General features: G+C 34.5%; 1 protein-coding gene across 11 annotated transcripts in view; it reads left to right on the top strand.

Moving 5' to 3' along the window:
• The window catches only part of lrrc7 (leucine rich repeat containing 7), a 191,457-nt gene that overhangs the window by 129,711 nt on the left and 41,410 nt on the right, over positions 1–20,336 (top strand). For 7 of the 11 annotated variants that reach the window (XM_056459998.1, XM_056460001.1, XM_056460002.1 and 4 more), the window contains exons 11-18: positions 2,941–2,958; positions 7,848–7,977; positions 9,605–9,720; positions 12,540–12,609; positions 14,734–14,833; positions 14,948–15,072; positions 16,798–16,986; positions 18,608–18,724. In XM_056459998.1, coding sequence (XP_056315973.1) covers positions 2,941–2,958; positions 7,848–7,977; positions 9,605–9,720; positions 12,540–12,609; positions 14,734–14,833; positions 14,948–15,072; positions 16,798–16,986; positions 18,608–18,724 — 865 coding nt within the window. The remainder of the gene's footprint in view (positions 1–2,940; positions 2,959–7,847; positions 7,978–9,604; positions 9,721–12,539; positions 12,610–14,733; positions 14,834–14,947; positions 15,073–16,797; positions 16,987–18,607; positions 18,725–20,336) is intronic. The other 4 variants (XM_056460005.1, XM_056459996.1, XM_056459995.1 and 1 more) reach the window with 3 other exon arrangements.

Raw genomic sequence — 20,336 nt, 5'->3', positions numbered from 1 at the left:
CCCATACACACTCACTCACACTCATACACTATGGACAATTTAGCCTTCCCAATTCACCTGTAGCGAATGTCTTTGGACTGTGGGGGAAACCGGAGCACCCGGAGGAAACCCACGCGAATGAAGGGAGAACATGCAAACTCCACACAGAAACGCCAACTGACCCATTCGCGGCTCAAACCAGCGACCTTCTTGCTGTGAGGCGACAGCCATACCTACTGTGTCACCCATGAACTGAACTATTTGTAGTAATTTATATAGTTTTTTAAGATGATGACATTCGGTGACATTGAATTGTAGCTTATATAGTAGTCTCTGTATTAGGTTTCACACTGATTTGTCATCTGGAGCACAGTATAACAATCCAGCTGCTCGACTGCTGTCATTCTGGCAGGTTTTTTTTTTCTCATCTCAGCATGAAGGAATGCTGACTGTCAACTTCAGTGAGACTTTTAGAAATATTAACAATATCTATCCAGCTTTATTACCTGGCTTTATTTAGAGAAATAATATCCATAGACCAGATATGAAAAACATTGAAATCTAGAATTAAAATATACAAACTTTACAATAAAATCCTAGAATTGCATCGTAGATCTACTTAGAGAAGTTTATTTAACTAACTTCGAGAGGATCACGTGCTTATGATTGACCATGGCTGGACCCGCATTACCACAGTCATCTTTGTCTTGAGGAATCCCCACTTCCTCCCCTATTCCTCCCCCTTTTTTTCCTAGATTGGGCAGCACGGCGGCCCAGTGGTTAGCACTGTTGCCTCACAGCAAAAACATAGCTGGTTCTGGTTCTTGCTGGGCCGGTAGGTGTTATTGTGCGGAGTTTGCATGTTCACCCCGGTTTCCTCCCACCATCCAAAGACATGCGTGATAAGTAAATTGATTAAATCAAATTGGCACCATAGTCAAGTTCCTATCCAACAGTATTTTTTCCTCATAAAGCAATTCGTCATTATCCACAATAAGTGGGGGAGTTCTTGAGATCTACCTGAGCTCAATCTCCCCTCTCGCCCTGCAAACGGGAGGGAGCCCCAGGCTCGAGGATCTTTTGAGCTCAGGGATCTCTCCCAGCACAGCATGCCAAACAAGCTTACAATCAATCATCAGCTAAGTGTAAACTCTTGAACTGTATATATTACAATAATGTTTTGCTAAAATATAAAGACTTTGTTAAATTAGTTTATATCTAATTTATTTTATCTATACTTTTTTGAAAAGTATGATCTAGGATTAAAAGTTTGAGTCACACTTTATTTTGATGGTCCGTTTGTTGAATTTAAGTTACATTGCATCTACATGCCAACTAATTCTCATTAGATTATAAGTAGACGGTTAGGTTTATTGTAAGTTGAAAGTTCAAAGTTTCTTATAGTCAGTTAAATGTCTGTTGAAGGAGCAGTATCAATAGATATTAAGCAGACAGCCTACTAATACTCAAATGGACGATCAAAATAAAGTGTTACCAAAGTTTGGAATGTTTTGACAATGAAATAAGTAAAAACAAAAGTATATATATCACTCTAAAATACACATACATGTGCAGCGCAGTGAGGAGTAAAGACTGGGACTGAGAAATGCTGCTTTAGACACAGAAAATGTAAAAAATGTATTAATAAATCCTTTTAATTGCAATAATATTTGACAATATTACTGTTTGACTGTATAGTTATCAAATAATTGCTGTGTCTGAACATAAGTGACTCTGAAACAACATTAACAGCTTTTTAAATAGAACTGGAGTCATGTAAAATGTATTCTAATAGGAATGGTAGCACCAAACGTTTTATTGTTTTAATAACATGTTTTGAAAAAGTGGATATTTTTGTTGTTTAAGAAGAAAAAAGTTTAGCAGTTTTGTACATATCTAATTACATCACAGCATAACTTAAAAGATTGTGAAAACGTAGTCCCGCTGACGTTTCTGGAGACCGCGAAATACGTAGCCGGGGGTACGTACGGCTGCATTTCATTTTTTTAAGCGAACGCTGCGGGGCGGTGTGACGTCGTTCCTTTCGGCGCTTGCTGGCCGGCCGCTCGCCTCCGTGTGGAGGGCTTTCCCGCCGCAACCAGTTTGTCCGGTTAGCTCTTCGTGTACTTTGGCGGACTCGAGGCGCAGAGAGGGGCTGACCACGACGACGACGACCGGGTTCGAGTCCGGGGAAGAGCGGTTTCAGAAATCAGGTAAGAAAACAAAAACAAAATCAAAAAAAATTAAGCGAACAAGTTCATCACAGGGTGAGAACGTGGTCAAAATCCGAAAACGTGGTAAAAATCAGACGTCCACTTTTTCTGGACGGCTTTTGTGAATCGTCGTTGGTTGGGTTTAGGGACGGAGGAGGGTGGGTCAGCCGATTGGCCGGTCGCACGGTCAATCATTCTGTCATCCAGGCGGACAGGCGGAAGGTCGTTCGACAGCGGCCTCTGGCGGGTTTACGCGAGAACGGCGCGGGAAAAAGCTCGTGCAGCGGCCTCTCGCGGATTCGCTAAAACAAAAACGGCAACCCGGGACGTATTTCGCGGTCTCCAGAAACGTCCACGGGACTATGTTCTCAGAATGAGCCTGGGTTGCTTAAAACATACTAATGTAGCTTGAGATAACAATGTAATTCCTGCTTAAGTTTTCCATAATGTAATTTTACAAATGATCCTTTCAAACAAGGAAAACAGCCATTTTGTGTGCTTGACATAAGATTTGCAGTGCAAAACGAAATGGGAAATTCTAGGGCGTTTTGTATGGAGCGTACTTTTCAGCATCTGTTAATTTGTTAAAAGGTCATATTTTCTGCGGTCTGCCTTTTTCATTTATCATAGCTGTCACCACTGCCTCATTCCTATGATACTGTACTCCATGCATCTCTCTTCTTGGTTTGTCATTGCTCGGTTCTGTGTGTTGTGTTAATCAAACATGCATCTTAAATGGGCACCTCAGTGCACATGGCAAAATCGGGTAAGTAGACCAGCGAGTGTTTGTATTCCCCACACGTCTGCCACAGCATGTTTATTTAGGCAAGGGCATACCTTTGCATCCATATCTCGCTTAAAGAGACACATTGAAAGCCCTGCATATGGAAGGCCAGATGGACCCGTCTGCTAGTACAAATGTTGTACTAATGACCCTACTTAGCTTAACAAATATACATTGACCTCTTTCAAATTCATTCAATTATAATGAGACATAAAGGGGGAAAAGTAACTAAGGGAAAGATATAAGAGGTTTACGAGGGGGGAATGGCTTAAATGGCTAATGTGAGGGCTAAATGTATTCATTTGACTCAATAAACACTGTGGCATTAAGTAGACCATTGTAAATGCTGTACACTAACAATGGGTTTAAGAGCCCAGTCATTTTTAAGGATAAGAGTGTTTTATAAGCAATAGAGTTGTATTGAAGTAGATTACATTTAGTAAAATAATCATTAATCCCTGTTTTCTATTAATGATATCTTTGTTACAAGGATAGTTCCACATACCTAATAATTTCCAAATAACACTACTCATTTATTTCATGTTTTTAAAGGATATGAGCCATTGGCACTGATATATTTAGATTTTTTTTGTTGATTTGCATAGTAAAGGCATAGTTCATTTATTACCATTTACTCGTCCTCATTTCCTTTAAACCCATAAGACTTTCTGTTCTTTAGTGAAACACAAAAGGAGAAATGTTAAAGTACTGGCCACTCTCTTCCAACACAAATAAAGGGAAATTTGAGATAGCAAAGTAGCACCATAAGCAACTTAAACTGGCATTCTGAAGCCATAAAATCTAAGTATATGTTTACATGGCATCATTTGCAACTAAAAACTGAAAACTTATTTTGCAATTTTGACATTAACATTATAAATCATGCACATTTTGGAAACAAATATAATTAACTTTTTTTAACTACATTAAGATGATTTTGTGAAAATAATGAGGTCTTGGGTTTGCTTATTATAATGAGCATAGGCTTGCAAACAAACACACACGCACACACACACACACACACACAAAACTGATAGCCAGAACTTAAATAAAAATAGACTGTAAAACTCAAAAAGTGAAGGTAACAAACCATTTGAGGAAACCGATTGCATTAAACCATTTAAGTTGAAAATCTAATCCTAATTAGTACTGTGAACTTAATCCATTTGAGTAAACAAATCAACTGAGTACTGTAAAACCCAATAAGTTAAAGCAACTCTAACCGTTTGAGGAAACCAATTGCTACAAACCATTTGAGCTAAAAAACTAATCTATATGAGTACTGTGAACTTACTCTATTTACGATAAAGTAATGAGGTATTTAATTAACTCATTACCTTCAACACTAAGTTCAAAACTCTTTTCAAATTTCTTTAAAATTAAATTCAATTTTTTTAAATTATTTCTGTAAAAAATTCTGTAAATTTTGAGTTAACGACACTCATTTGATAAAGTTGACTGTTGTGTTTTACGATGTAGACTGCAATTGTTATGCTTTTAACTTTTTTACAGATAAAAAACAATATTAAAATATCAGTAAAATTTGAACTTTTTTGTGTGCATGTCCATCAAAACCTTTTCCTCTGAGGCAAGCATATTTATTTAAGTTGTTTTCGTTGAGAGCTCTGCATTTTTTTTTAATACCAGCAGACGATGAAGCACCGTTTTACACAAAGTGTTTGTTGTGTTTTTGAAATGCTTCGTCAGTTAGAGAAGTGCTCAGTTTAACATTTTTAGAAGGGTGCTAGTATTTATAAAATACCAAATATAAAATATAAAATTTCTTCAGTGGGCCTGCTACCCTTAATAATAGTTACTGATTACCTTCCCCTTGAAATGTTATTGATGTTGATGGTGCTATATAAATGGTGGCCGAGAGAGCTTAACATGCTGCAATTTAAGAAAACACGTGTAATTATAAAAAATGCCAGCAAATTGAAAAAAGATCTTCATCAGTTTGACAGCACACATGTTGCAAATCGTCACAACACAAACACATTTTTAAAAAACATGCTGCATTTTCGCACAGCGCAAACATTTTACAAAAATCACGCTGTTTTTTCTCACAACACAACGTAAATGAAACGTGACAGACCTGCCTATTTAGGTTTTGGTTATTTAGCCTAAGAAATACTAAAGACAGGGGTATCCAGATTTTAAATTAAACAAAAAAACTCACCTTTCAAAGGTCAACTTGACTGAGTAATAGTCACAGCACAGCGGCGCCTGTCATTTTTAAGTCCCCTTTAAACATTTCCGTTGTGTTCTGTTGTTTTTGTGTTATGAGAAAATGCAGCGCGTTTTCGTAAAATGTTGGCGTTGTGAGAAAATGCAGCGCGTTTTATTAATTGTTTGTGTTGTGAGAAAATACAACACTTTTTATTCATTGTTTGTGTTGTGAGAAATTCAGCGCGTTTTCGTAAAATGTTTGTGTTGTGAGAAAATGCAGCGCGTTTTATTAATTGTTTGTGTTGTGAGAAAATACAACACTTTTTATTCATTGTTTGTGTTGTGAGAAATTCAGCGCACTTTCATAAAATGTTGGCGTTGTGAGAAAATGCAGCGCGTTTTATTAATTGTTTGTGTTGTGAGAAAATTCAGCGCGTTTTATTCATTGTTTGTGTTTGAGAAATTCAGTGCGTTTTCATAAAATGTTGTCATTGTGAGAAAATGCAGCGCGTTTTATTAATTGTTTGTGTTGTGAGAAAATGCAGCGCGTTTTATTCATAGTTTGTGTTTGGGAAAATCAGTGCGTTTTCATAAAATGTTGTCGTTTTGAGAAAATGCAGCGCGTTTTATTAATTGTTTGTGTTGTGAGAAAATTCACCGCGTTTTATTCATTGTTTGTGTTTGAGAAATTCAGTGCGTTTTCATAAAATGTTGTCATTGTGAGAAAATGCAGCGCGTTTTATTAATTGTTTGTGTTGTGAGAAAATACAACGCTTTTTATTCATTGTTTGTGTTGTGAGAAAATGCAGCGCGTTTTCATAAAATGTTGTCATTGTGAGAAAATGCAGCGCGTTTTATTAATTGTTTGTGTTGTGAGAAAATTCAGCGCGTTTTATTCATTGTTTGTGTTTGAGAAATTCAGTGCGTTTTCATAAAATGTTGTCATTGTGAGAAAATGCAGCGCGTTTTATTAATTGTTTGTGTTGTGAGAAAATGCAGCGCGTTTTATTCATAGTTTGTGTTTGGGAAAATCAGTGCGTTTTCATAAAATGTTGTCGTTTTGAGAAATGCAGCGCGTTTTATTAATTGTTTGTGTTGTGAGAAAATTCACCGCGTTTTATTCATTGTTTGTGTTTGAGAAATTCAGTGCATTTTCATAAAATGTTGTCATTGTGAGAAAATGCAGCGCGTTTTATTAATTGTTTGTGTTGTGAGAAAATTCACCGCGTTTTATTCATTGTTTGTGTTTGAGAAATTCAGTGCGTTTTCATAAAATGTTGTCATTGTGAGAAAATGCAGCGCGTTTTATTAATTGTTTGTGTTGTGAGAAAATGCAGCGCGTTTTATTCATTGTTTGTGTTTGAGAAATTTTGTGCGTTTTCGTAAAATGTTGTCGTTGTGAGAAAATGCAGCGCGTTTTATTAATTGTTTGTGTTTGAGAAATTTTGTGCGTTTTCGTAAAATGTTGTCGTTGTGAGAAAATGCAGCGCGTTTTATTCATTGTTTGTGTTTGAGAAATTTTGTGCGTTTTCGTAAAATGTTGTCGTTGTGAGAAAATGCAGCGCGTTTTATTAATTGTTTTTGTTTGAGAAATTCAGTGCGTTTTCGTAAAATGTTGGCGTGAGAAAATGCAGCATGTTTTATTCATTGTTTGTGTTGTGAGAATTTCAGCGCGTTTTCGTAAAATGTTGGCGTTGTGAGAAGATGCAGCGCATTTTATTAATTGTTTGTGTTGTGAGAAAATGCAGCACATTTTATTCATTGTTTGTGTTGTGAGAAATTCAGCACGTTTTCGTAAAATTTTGGCCTTGTGAGAAAATGCAGCATTTTATTAATTGTTTGTGTTGTGAGAAAATGCAGCGCGCTTTATTCATTGTTTGTGTTGTATGAAAATACATCTGGTTTTTTTAAAACTGTATTTGCGTTGTGACGATTTGCACCATGTGTGCTGTCAAACACATGAAGATCTTTTCTCAATTTGCTAGCGTTTTTTTGTAATTTCTCATGTTTTCTTAAATTGCAACACATTAAGCTCTCTCGGCCACTGTATGTATAAGATTTTTCAGTAAGTAAATTAGTTTAGATCTATTTCCTGCACAAAGCTTTCATAGTTGTATAGATAGAAAATAGTGTTCAAGCTCATTTGGGCTTTTATAAAAAAAAATAATTTTGTGGAACTTGCCAATCTATATATGTTCACTTTTATCTTATAAAAACAATTGTTCTATAAAAAGAAAATCATATAAGGGTTTGGAATGACATGAGGATGAAAAATGTGTGAAAATAAGGAACTATTCCTTTAAGACTTGAATTAAGACTTAAATTCATTTTCGAGTTCTAGTTTGTCCATATTTAGTCCAAATTTGGGTTTAAAAACAGCATGGTTAACACAAAGATACCTTGAAACATGTTAGTTACCATACAGTTGTTGGACCATTGACATCTATAACTTTTTTTGTTTAGCAGAAGAAAGAAGCTCATAAAGTTTTGGCTGAAGTAGATTCATTTTTGAGTGAACTATCCTTGTAAAACTGTAACCTACTACTCAACCCACAGTAAACTTTTATAGAAAAGTTACCCTGTATCCTCTAAATGATGTATCTCCATTTATTTTCTCATCTCATGAGTGGGTGTTTTCAATAGTGATTAAATGACCTTGCATAACTGCGCACTCCTCACCTGCTTTCTCTTACATCTGCCAGTTTATCACTTTTAGAGGAGTTTGACTGTAGCTGCAATGAACTGGAATCTCTGCCTCCCACCATTGGCTACTTGCACAGTCTTCGGACATTTGCAGCCGATGAGAACTTCTTGTCTGATCTGCCCAGAGAGGTGAGTATTAGTGTCTTCCACTAAAATAAATAAATAAATAAACAAAACCAGCTAAATTGGTTAGATTATGTAGATCAAGGATGCCAAAACTTTTGTTTATGAAGAGCCAAAAAGCAAACTCGATAGAGGGCTGTTGGCCGATGGTAAATATACCAAACCGCACTGTAAAGAATGCAGGGATGTAAAGAATACATTCTGGTTGGCCCAACACAAATTGATTAAGTTAACACATTTAAGTGGATTAAACATAAAACAGTAAGTTGTCGCAAAAAATCTCAAGGATTGTGTTGTTTAAGCTCATTTACATAAGTAGGTCGAACAAGCAGCAAATGAATTTTTCATGATTTTTTTAATTGTCATTGGCAATTTCTTAATGTATTTCATATTATTAATAAATAGATTAAATAAAATTAAATAATGCAATATATTTGTTTAAACATTTTATAATGAACTTATTATAATAAAAACATAATCCTTTTTTAACACAATGGAGATTAATCCTGGATACGCTACTAATGCTGCATCTGCCTGTTCCTGCATTGTCTGCTATCCATTAGTGACAGGTATTTTTTAAACCTGATTCATTTACAACATTTAATTGAAATATTTAATTTCAGTGTGCTTTTTTGTAGCTCAAAAATAAATAAAAAACTAGCAAAAAAAATTCACCTCTTCTAAGATGGTATGGCGGGCCAAATTAAAGGTTACCAAGGGCCAACTTTGGCCCGCGGGTCCCTAGTTTGGGCATTTCTGGATTAGATGGTTTCTAGTTTAAATACTGTACCAGTTTGAGACTATTAAAACATTAAAAAGTAAATACATTTGAGGTATGCTTAAGCTGGTCTACAACAATAACTAGCTAAAGACAAGTTAAACTGTAACTTTTGAAAGATTTATTTACTTTTCATCAACTTTAAACTCCTCTTCAGAAATTTGAGGCCATTTACAACAATGTAATACCTTAACATTCTAAATCTAATGATTTACATTCACATGTTAAAAGTCTTATTAAATTCATCAAGGCAGTATTTATTAAATTTTATCATATTTTAATATATTTTAATAAAAATTTTCACTTTGTAGTATGGTTGTATTTCATAATCTTTGGGAAATAATTCCAATATGCTGATTTTATGGCTAAAAATACTACTATATTTGTGGAAACTGAGATCCACATGTTTTTTTCCACCATTCTCTGATTCGTTTATTTGTGTAATTATTTGCATTTATATGAAATATAAACGTTTTGTAATATTAGAAATGACTTTGTTGTCACTTTCCATATATTTAATCTATGTTTACTGAATAAATGGATTTTTTAGTACTAACCCAAAACTTTAATTCTTGTTATTAATGCACCCACAATCGCAAAGTACAGGTCTACAAAAATGCTACAAATGAAGCATTCATTTTTGACACTCTATGTACTTTTGGTGCTGCACGTACTGTACTGCACGCAATGCAACTACTTGGTAATGTCCTGCTGACCTCCACTGACCTCACTCGCAGTATTGACAGATTACAAGAGTCATTTTACCTGAGAGAAAGACAGAATGCTGATATCCAACAAAAAAAGCTGACAAAATTGCACTTCACCAGAGCTATCATATCCTGTCCTGTGTTGCAGATTGGAAACTGCAGGAATGTCACGGTCATGTCCTTGCGCTCCAATAAACTGGAGTTTCTGCCTGATGAAATTGGACAGATGACAAAGCTACGTGTTCTCAATCTAAGTGACAATAGGTAACACCTGATGTTCCTGTCGTTTTGTTTTTTCATTTTACACCCTGTGCACATATTTATCACAAAAACACATGATCTTCAACTTTGGTTTATGAATAAAACATGACACATGAAAATCTGCTCAAAGCTTGTATCACTTTAGACCTCGTATATGTTTGATGGACAGTTCTGCTGTGCTTTTCCCAAACGACGATGTAACTCGCGGCTGAACTATCATATAATGCATCATTATCATTAAGGAAACAATGTAGTGACAAGTGTTTCCAAAACTGTGTTCTGTCACAGATTAATCATTTTAACCGTCTTAGTTAAAACGTATAACTTCTGTAATTACATCCCATATAGAAATCTGATATATGGCAGTATACCCAGCAGGCACAGGACGTCAATATGACATCAGATTGACGTTTTACCCCAATGTCGTAGGGAGTTGCATTTTGTTTGGAAATGAAAATGAGGTTGACGTCCGAACCCAACGTCAGGCCGACATCAATGTCCAAAGTCCAACCTAAAATCAATCAAATATCAATGTCTAATGATGTTACAGCTTGATGTTGTGTGGATGTTATCACTGTGATGTCTATCAGACATTGGATTTTGGTTGCCATACCCGACGAATAAATTTCAGTATTTGACATCAATATTATGCTGATTTAAGATGTTGGCTTGACGTTGGATTTTGGTCACTTTCCAACACAACCTAAAATCAACCAAATATCAACGTCATTTCACGTCATTATTGGATGTCAAAATAACATTATCATTAGACGCTGACTAGACATTGAATTTTGATCACCTGACGTCAAAACCTAAATCTAACCTAATATTAACGTCTTATGATGTTGTGTGCCTGCTGGGTATATACATACATACTGTTCATACATTACATACAAGTTCTTATGCGGTTTTCAAAAATATAAAATACATATACAGTGGCGTGAAAAGTAATGAATGAGTGAATAAGTAATGGCTCTGTTGAAAAGGATAATTATAAAAACTGCTAAAATCTAAATGCTATTGGCAGTTTTTAAAGGGGGAGGAGCTACTCTAAGTCCCGCCCTATTTTCATGTTTCAGTTCAAGTTACATCACACATCGAATAAAATCTACATTTTAGTGAAGTTTATTTATTAACTAATTTCGAGAGGATCACATGTGTATGATTTACCACAGCCGATCCCACATTAGCTAATCACGATTCTCCAATCATATGATTAAGTTACCACAATTAAGAGTCTACAGTTATCTTTATCTGGGAAAAAAAACCCTTCTTCGCCTTCTCCCCCCCACCCCCAATTTTTCCTCCTAGATTGGGCAGCATAGCGGCGCAGTGGTTAGCACAGTTACACTGCAAAAACATTACCGGCTCTGGTCCCCGTTGGGCCGGTTGGTGTTTCTGTGCGAAGTTTGCATTTTCTCCCTGTGTCCACATGGGTTTCCCTTGGGTTCCCCGGTTTCCTCCCGCTGTTCAAATATATGCGTCATGCAGTTGAAGTCATAATTATTAGCCCCCATTTGCATTTTTTTATTTATTTTTTTTATTTCCCAAATTATGTTTAACAGAGCAAAGAAATTTTCACAGTATGCCGACAACATTTTTTCTTCTGGAAAAAGTCTTATTTGTTTAATTTCAGCTAGAAAAAAGCAGTTTTTAATATTTTATAGACCATTTTAAGGTCAAAATTATTAGCCCCTTCAAGCCTAATTATGCTAACCCGCCTAGTTAACCTAATTAAGACTTTAAATGTCACTTTAAGCTGTATAGAAGTGTCTTGAAAAATATCTAATAAAATAATATTTACTGTCATCATGACAAAGATAAAATAAATCAGTTATTAGAAATGAGTTATTAAAACTGTTATGTTTAGAAATGTGTTTAATTTTTTCTCTCTCTGTTAAACAGAAATTGGGTAAAAAAAATAAATAAACAAGGGGGCTAATAATTCAGGGGGGCTAATAATTATGACTTCAACTGTATGTAACAGACTAAGCCAAATGGGCACTATTGTCTAGCTCCCAGCATCAGTATTTTTTCTTGTCAAAGTAGTTCATCTAAGCCACATCAGCCGGGGAGTTTTTGAGATCTACCTGAGCTCAATCTCCTCTATTGCCCTGTGAACGGCAGGGAGCCCTGGGCTCATGGAAGTGTGGAAGTTTGAACCCTTGAAAAGCACTTCACAAGACATTTAAGCTTGAAAATCTTTCATATTGGATTGGGAAGTGTTAAAATGAATAGAGCATAGGGAGGATAACTCTGAATTGAACACAGTCAGGAACTACAGTATGTTTGTAATTACAGATCTAGAGGTGTAGTTGAAATCGTAACCATACAAGTTTCAGACACTGTTTTTTGAATGTTCATTGGGATGAAGGATCCAGGAAACCATGAATCGCTCAACTATGTAACAGCGTCACTTGCAATCATGGCGGTTTTGTGAAACACACCCCGGACCAGTATATATAAAGCATTGAGGATAGTGTTTATTTTGCGTAATGGCACAGTAATGGGGCATGGCATCAGAAAAGTGCCTACAGGCTAATTAGGAGAGCTCATATGAGCTGTGTGGAAAAGTTAGATGCTTGGACTGCGATTACCTGGAAGCTGAGTAATTAAACTCAATCATGACTAAATGCAGTTATAGCCATTAGAGTACCTGAGTTAATGGGGTGTCTTCAGTGGACAGAAACACCACAGGCTCTCATAACATTTTAGCTACACCAAATAACTTTCATCCCACATTCTCATTTAGGCTTTTACCATCCATGTTTTCCCCTTTGAATTGCCAAGAATTAAACTAATTTTTGTGTTTTCTCTTCTAGGTTAAAGAATCTTCCCTTCACTTTCACTAAATTGAAAGATCTTGCTGCACTCTGGTTATCTGACAATCAGGTTTTTATCTGGTCTTCAGTTTTAAACTGTTTTGCCTATGCAATATCTGGACCACTTTTGAACCATATTTCATATGTATTCAAATACAGATTGCAGATATGGTGACCTGATTTCTCAGAGAGGAATATGGCATATATAGCAGATTTTATATATTATTTTCTTTCTTGTTTCCGGAAAGTATTCTTAGCGCTTCACTCTTTCCACATTTTTTTATGTTACAGCCTTATTCCAAAATAGATTCAATTCATTTATATCCTCAACATTCTACACACAATACCCCATAATGACAATGCGAAAAAGGTTTTTTGAAATTGTAGCAAATTTATTAAAAATAAAAAAAACCTAAAAATCACATGTACATAAGTATTCACAGCCTTTGCTCAATACTTTGTTGATGCACCTTTGGCAGCAATTACAGCCTCAAGTCTTATTGAATATGATGCTTGGCACACCTGTCTTTGGGAATTTTTGCCTATTCCTCTTTGCAGTACCTCTTAAGCTCTATCAGGTTGGATTTGAAGCGACGGTGTACAGCCATTTTCAGATCTCTCCAGAGATGTTCAATAGGATTTAGGTCTGGGCTCTGGCTGGGCCACGCAAGGACATTCACCGAGTTGTTGAGAAGCCACTTCATTGATATTTTAATGGTGTGCTTTGGGTCATTGTCCTGCTGGAAGATGAACCGTCGCCCCAGTCTGAGGTCAAGAGCACCCTGAAGCAGGTTTTCATTCAGGATGTCTCTGTACATTGCACAGATGGTTGTCCTTCTGTAAGGTTCTCCTCTCTCCACAGAAGTACACTGGAGCTCAGACTGGTCAGCCAGCTCTAGAAAGAGTCCTGGTGGTTCCAAACATCTTCCACTTATGGATGATGGAGGCCACTGTGCTCATTGGAACTTTCAGAGCAGCAGAAATTTTTCTGTAACCTTTCCCAGCCTCGAGACAGTCCTGTCTCGGAAGTCTACAGACAATTCCTTTGCTTGGTTTGTGCTTTGACATGCACTGTCAACCTTGGGACCTTATATAGACAGGTGTATGCCTTCAAATCATGTCTAATCAGCTGAATTTACCACAGTTTAACTCCAATTAAGCTGCTGAAACATCTTAAGAATGATCAGTGGAAACAGAATGTACCTGAGCTCAATTTAGAGCTTCACTGCAAAGGCTGGGAATACTTATGTACATGTGATTTTTCAGATTTTTATTTTTAATAAATTTGCAACAATTTGATAAAATCTTTTTTCACATTATCTCATTATGTCATTATGAGTTATTGTGTGTAGAATTTTTAGGAAATAAATGAGTTGTATGTAACATAATGAGGCTGTAACATAAAAAAATGTGGAAAAAGTGAAGCGCTGTAAATACTTTCCGGATGCACTGTAAATAGTTTAAATGTTTTATTTACATTTTTATGGGGTTGAAAACACTATCATTTAGTGTTAAGCTTTTTTTCAAATAACAAATCTGAAAATGTGTGTCATTACATTATATAACAAAATTGCAAACCAATTTTTCAAGTGTAACTATTGTTTTTGATAACATTTTACATTAAGCTTTCATTTGTTATGTGGTTAGTTCACCTCAAAATGAAAATTGTTCACATCACATCACTGGAAACCCAGAAGACTTTTGATCAATTTCTGAAAACAAATGATGATTTTAAAAAATGAAATATGAAAGATTTCTATCCCACTGTTGTATGTCTAATCATCAAAAACTTTGATGCTTTTAAATATTAATAGATTGATATAAATATTGTTTGTTGATCAGAGTTTATATATGTATAGCCATAATCAAATCTGTTTTATAATCTAATCATCTTTTTAGAACACTTGGATTAAACCACTCAATTTCATATTTATTGTTTAAGTATCTACTGGCGGTACACTCTCGGAAATCGTTTAATAAATCTGTTTTGTTCAAATGCACCAGATTATATTATCTATATTCACTGAGAAATAGATAAAAATATTAATTTTCAAAATGGGGTGAACTCATTTACGCTGGGCACTGTATATGTATGAAATCTGGTTAAAAAGTTGTCAAAACACATACTGCCATTAAAATATTTTAATTTATTTGCTAGTTTGGTTTGTTTACAACATTTCTTTCTGATATTTAGTCCAAGGCCCTTATCCCCCTTCAAACAGAGGCTCATCCTGAGACCAAACAGAGAGTCTTGACCAACTACATGTTCCCTCAGCAGCCCCGGCATGATGAGGGTGAGAATAACTGAACCACTTCTCTTTTTTTTTGATCTCTCTTCTCTTTTTTTTTTTTTTTTTCATTTTCCTGGATTTAAATGTTTGGATGAATGTGTGTTTTCCCGCTGACAGATTACCAGTCTGACACTGACAGCTTTAATCCCACTCTCTGGGAGGAGCAGAGACAACAGAGAATGACTGTGGCGTTTGAGTTCGAGGACAAGAAGGAGGAAGAGGACAACTCAGGAAAAGTGAAGGTCCCTTTTACAAATTTCACACGTGAACTAGGCATTCTCTTTGGACATGTTTACACCTGGTATTAAGGTCAAAGATGGCAAGTCTCAGTTTAATGCTTGCCACAAATTAAAAAGATTGTATGTGCATAGAAACCATTTAAATATAAGTAAAATGTCTACAAATATTTTTCATATAACTTTCTGAAAATAAAGTGTCCTACTAATTGTTACCTGTGTTGTAGGCTTAAATATGTAAAAGTATTTAAAGCTTCTTGCCGGCAAATAGTCACCATGGAATTATAAAGTTCGATCTGCATTCTAAATGATTTGGAGCTTCAAAGGTTTTGCATTCCATGTAACAAACAATATGTGTGTAACAGTTTTCTTTCATACATTAACATGACAGAGACCCTTAATGTACTCTAAATGTAGTTCTCTTAAATTTGCATATTGTGGTAAAACAAGCAGGGCAAATGCAGATAGAACCTTTTAATTCTAAAAAGTCATTTTCCACTTGGAAGGTTCTGTCTGGCAGATCATTAATTGAAGCGTTACTTTTCAAGAAATACAATAAATTTTCTTATTCATTTAATTTAAAAAAATAAAAACTGGAGTTGTAACAATATGTTGATGTTTGAGAAAGTTACATTTTTGCTTTCTTTAACATTTATTTCATGTTTTAGGATGAAAATATTTTCTTGTTCAGATTAAGCATACAAAACCCAGTGCAGATGTTAATTGTATGTAATAAATATGGTAATTTTTATAGAATTTTATGGTTTCTATGAACTTTTGAATTATATTTATTGAATTATATGTCACATTATTTAAATTAAATGTTTGCCCTTCAAGGCTTAATATCGAATTTAAAGACTTTAAAAGAAAACAGACAATGAGAAAATGAGTTTAATAAACACTGAAATTTTTTTTTTTTTTTGTATTTTAATAAATGTATTTTTTAATAACTGTTTCTTTTTCAACAATGTAAAATTGAACGTTTCATCTTAATGTCAAAAAATGCTTCTAAATAGTCACATTTACTCACATCTTTTCGGTTTCAGGTTTCTTCTCAATTTTTGTGGTGCGGCATTATTTACTCGACTCTGATTTTGTGTTTCTTTCTGCTCTGAAAATGACAAAGAAAGCTGATCCTGATTGGTCCTCGTGCGTGCATTTGAAATGCTGATTGGCTCACAGAAAGAACCTTATAGAGCCAAGCTAGAGTTCAACTTTGTAGATAAAATCTTTTTTGTTTTTAAAATAAAAAGTCTTAAAATGTAAACAACTTATAAAAAAACATCCCATAATGTAAATAAGTTGTCATTTAATAAGAATATGTCAATAACTCAATTTTGACAAAAATGTCTGATAGAAATGGGTAAAACCTAGTGCTTTGAAGGACAGTGGCAAAGTAAAAAGATTTAAAATGATAATGAAATTGCATTTTGGAGTGCCACAGTGATCCCAAAATAGTTTTTTAATGCCATCAATTGAATCTTACTTTAAATTTGACTGACAAGATTTCACAGGACACATTGAAGCTGTTCTACACATTTATTCTTTGAATGAACCACATTCACATCTTTGACCCATAAACATCCATCTCAGGATCTGATCTCAGATCTTAATATCAGATGTAACCAGGAGCATCGCTGTGTCTGCTGAGCCGGGATTTATGAAATCTTTAAGCACCAGAAAAGGTCATTTTGCCGCCATATGGGCTAAATCCTCTTCTTGTATTTGCAGGTTGAGATTAATTTAAAGCGTTATCCCACCCCGTACCCAGAAGACCTCAAGAACATGGTGAAGTCAGTGCAGAACCTGGTGGGTAAAACCACTCACCCCCTAAACACTGAAAAATGCTCTTCTGGGACCAATATGGAGCTCCACAGCCAAGACAAGTATGAGCCTAAGTGGCCCATTGCTCCAAAGGAGGTAATGCTTCTTTATCCTGTTCTGTTATAGTACCTAACTGTGTTTATATATCAATGTCTGTTCAATCAATTAGGCTATCTATCTATCTATCTATCTATCTATCTATCTATCTATCTATCTATCTATCTATCTATCTATCTATCTATCTATCTATCTATCTATCTATCTATCTATCTATCTATCTATCTATCTATCTATCTATCTGTTTGTCTGTCTGTCTGTCGGTCTGTCTGTCTGTCTGTCGTGTATATATAGCTGTTGCGTACAGTATATTTAGATACATATAAAATGCTTTTTAACACCTCTTCCTGTCATATTAATGCACTTTATTGTTGTTTTGTTAAAAAATACAAACAAAAACTATCCTTTTTCATATGTTAAATGCTAAGCAAATTAGTCAAAAACAACATTCATTGCAATGCATTATTTTTTGTGCAGTTTCACAATATAGAAATTGAACGTACACACACACATTTCTCACCATATACATATAAACATTTTTTTAGATCAAACTTGAGAAAATTGTCAGAATAGTGAAAAATAAATAAATAATAACTATTGTATATTGTATAATATGCTGCCTTACCAACAAAGTGAATGCGTGTTAACAAAGAATGCTTTTTTTTTTTGCTTTAATGGCACATGGGTTAAATCATGCAGTTGTAATGCTTTTCAATGTGAACATTTGTGTAAAAAGTGTAAGTGTAAAAATATTTCTGTGTGTAGAGTAAATTTAAAATGAATATTTGTCAAAAGGAAAGTGAGATTTTAAGATTTCATTAAAGAAAACACATTATATATTAGGGGTGTGAAGCTCCACTGGTCTTATGGTTTGGTTCGTTTGCGATTATCATGTCATCGATTCGGTTCAATTCAATATCTCATCCACAATTATATTTATCATAAAATCTTTTGGATTAACTTTTGTTATATATATTTATATTTATACAATATATTATTTGTAATACAATTTTGTCCTTTAATACAAGCAGTCAGTCAGATATATGAACTGTACCTTTAATTTTACCTGCTCAAAAACGTTATGAATGTTTCAAACAAAACTTAAATACAATCACAGAAGACAACAAGAGTATATATAGCAAATAAACTAATGTAAATATTATTCTGTTTGCTTTTTGAGCATTGTCGAGTGTGTTCTTACATCCCTATGATAGGTCATTGTGTTCACATACTCAATAGAAAGTGCTGCAATTGGCTCTATAACTGTCAGAGCTGTTCAACGATGAGTGACACAGACACTAATGAATGTGCAGTAACAGTCTATATGTGCGTAATAAAGCACACATTGCACAGCTATCACAGCTGATCTGTGATAGACGCCGTGGAGAAAACTCACTCTACAGACACACTCGTGTCAGGATCCATAAGTATTGCTTTAATAGCGATAGAGGAGAGGAAAATTACGGATCTGCATCATGGTGCATCAAAGAAACAATTAATTTTGACACCCCTATTATATATATGTATGTATGTATGTATATATGTATGTATGTGTGTGTACATATATATATATATATATATATATATATATATATATATATATATATATATATATATATATATATATATACATTTTTAGACCATTGTTCATTCTTTGCAGGTGACAGAGCGAGACGTCAAAGACTTTTCAAATCAACAGATGTCTGATCAAGGTGTCATCCTCAACTCAGCCATTGACATCCCAAAACGCAAAGAGGATCTGACTGAAAGCTCGGAAGTATGACAAGTTTTCTCTTTTAATCCAGCGATTAAAAAAAAAAAAAAAAAACTTTATTTCTTAGCGTTGTCCTCCTAAAATATTGATGCAACGTAATATCTGAGGGTTGCAGCTTATTTTATGCTCCCTTTAACCTTTCACAGACAATATAACAGCAAATTATCTTAGATACGAAAAACATAAAGGATTTCAAAAGTCAATTATATTAAAAGAGGAGGTTGAGAGAGTGTAATGAAATTCCTGCAGTAGCTTTTGTGTTTTTGAAGGCATTGGTATTTGCATCCTTGGTGTCTGAGTCAGTTCGCTTGTAAGTGTAGAGGGCTGTGAAGTGCTCAGAGTATTTGCTAAAGGTTAGCTGAACCCGCGGAGATAAAATACACAAAGATCAGTGCAAATGTTTCATCTTTCACAGCCAGCAACCCTCCTCCCTAACCAGAGCTGCAGTGTTGTTTATTACGTGTTGTCATTAACTTTGCTTGTGAATATTAGAGCAGTGATGGTGCAATTAGTAATGAATGTCACTGTAAACTTGTAATATGCTTCATTTTTGACTACTCGCTTTTAAAATATCCTACAATTATTTATTTACTACAGATTTAGAGCTACTTTTTTTTCTCCTGCTCAGTCTCCAGTTTTTTTTATCCAGTAGCAGTGTTCAGAATACCGCTGAAAATCTTTTAGCAAACAGAAATAAAGGTCAGCCTCAAATGTCAGGAACACTCAGAGGATTCATTAAAGATTTCAGTATGAAAATATTAATTGAATTCAAGAATGTTGAAATGATTTGAGTGAACTAAACTAAATCTCAAGGAGTTAAGCCCAAAGTATACTTTGGTTTGCAGAGCGCTTAATTCAAAGTTTTGAATGCACTCAGACTTTCTAACATGAATACAATGTACACGCAGCTTACACATGCATTTTTCAATTGTATTTGCAGGTCTAAGGTTGTCCACAAAGTTGTTGTTTCACAGTTGAAAAAATAAAGAGTAAAATAAATAACAGTAAGACACTACTAAATATGGCAAAAATAAATAAATAAATGATATTGTGCCGCACATCCAGCAAAGTGAAGCCAAAACATTTTGACTGCCCCCTGGTGGCTGGCTGCTGTATAGGCTATTAAACAAATTAGCCAATCAAACTAGTGAACCATTAACCAAAATTTAAAAAAACATCTAATTACTCTTTAAATGTTTTTTTCCCCAAAGTAAAGTTATTAAATTTGATGTTACATCATAATTGATAGCTGTTATTGACATATCTACTCTGAGTGAAACGGTCACTGCAGACTTCTTTCAGTAGCTCTGGGAGGACATTTATTTATTTATTTATTTATTTATTATTATATATATATATATATATATATATATATATATATATATATATATTGTATTAACAAAATTAGCCGTAATTCTATAAACTCTACTTTAAAAAAACTAAAGGATTTGGTGGGTCATTAAAGTTTGTTATAATATCGAATTAGTAAATGAATGTTATTGGCTGGCTAGCTTGAAAAACAAGCTTATTAATTAATTTTAATAATAATAATTAAAAATGAATAATTAATTAACAACAGTTAACAATTCATTTTTATCAATTCGGAGTCAGTGGC

The sequence above is a fragment of the Danio aesculapii genome, chromosome 6 (assembly GCF_903798145.1).
Source record: "Danio aesculapii chromosome 6, fDanAes4.1, whole genome shotgun sequence".
NCBI lineage: Eukaryota > Metazoa > Chordata > Actinopteri > Cypriniformes > Danionidae > Danio > Danio aesculapii.
The sequence above is the reverse complement of the archived record's forward strand: the minus strand, read 5'-3'. Positions and strand labels throughout refer to the sequence as shown.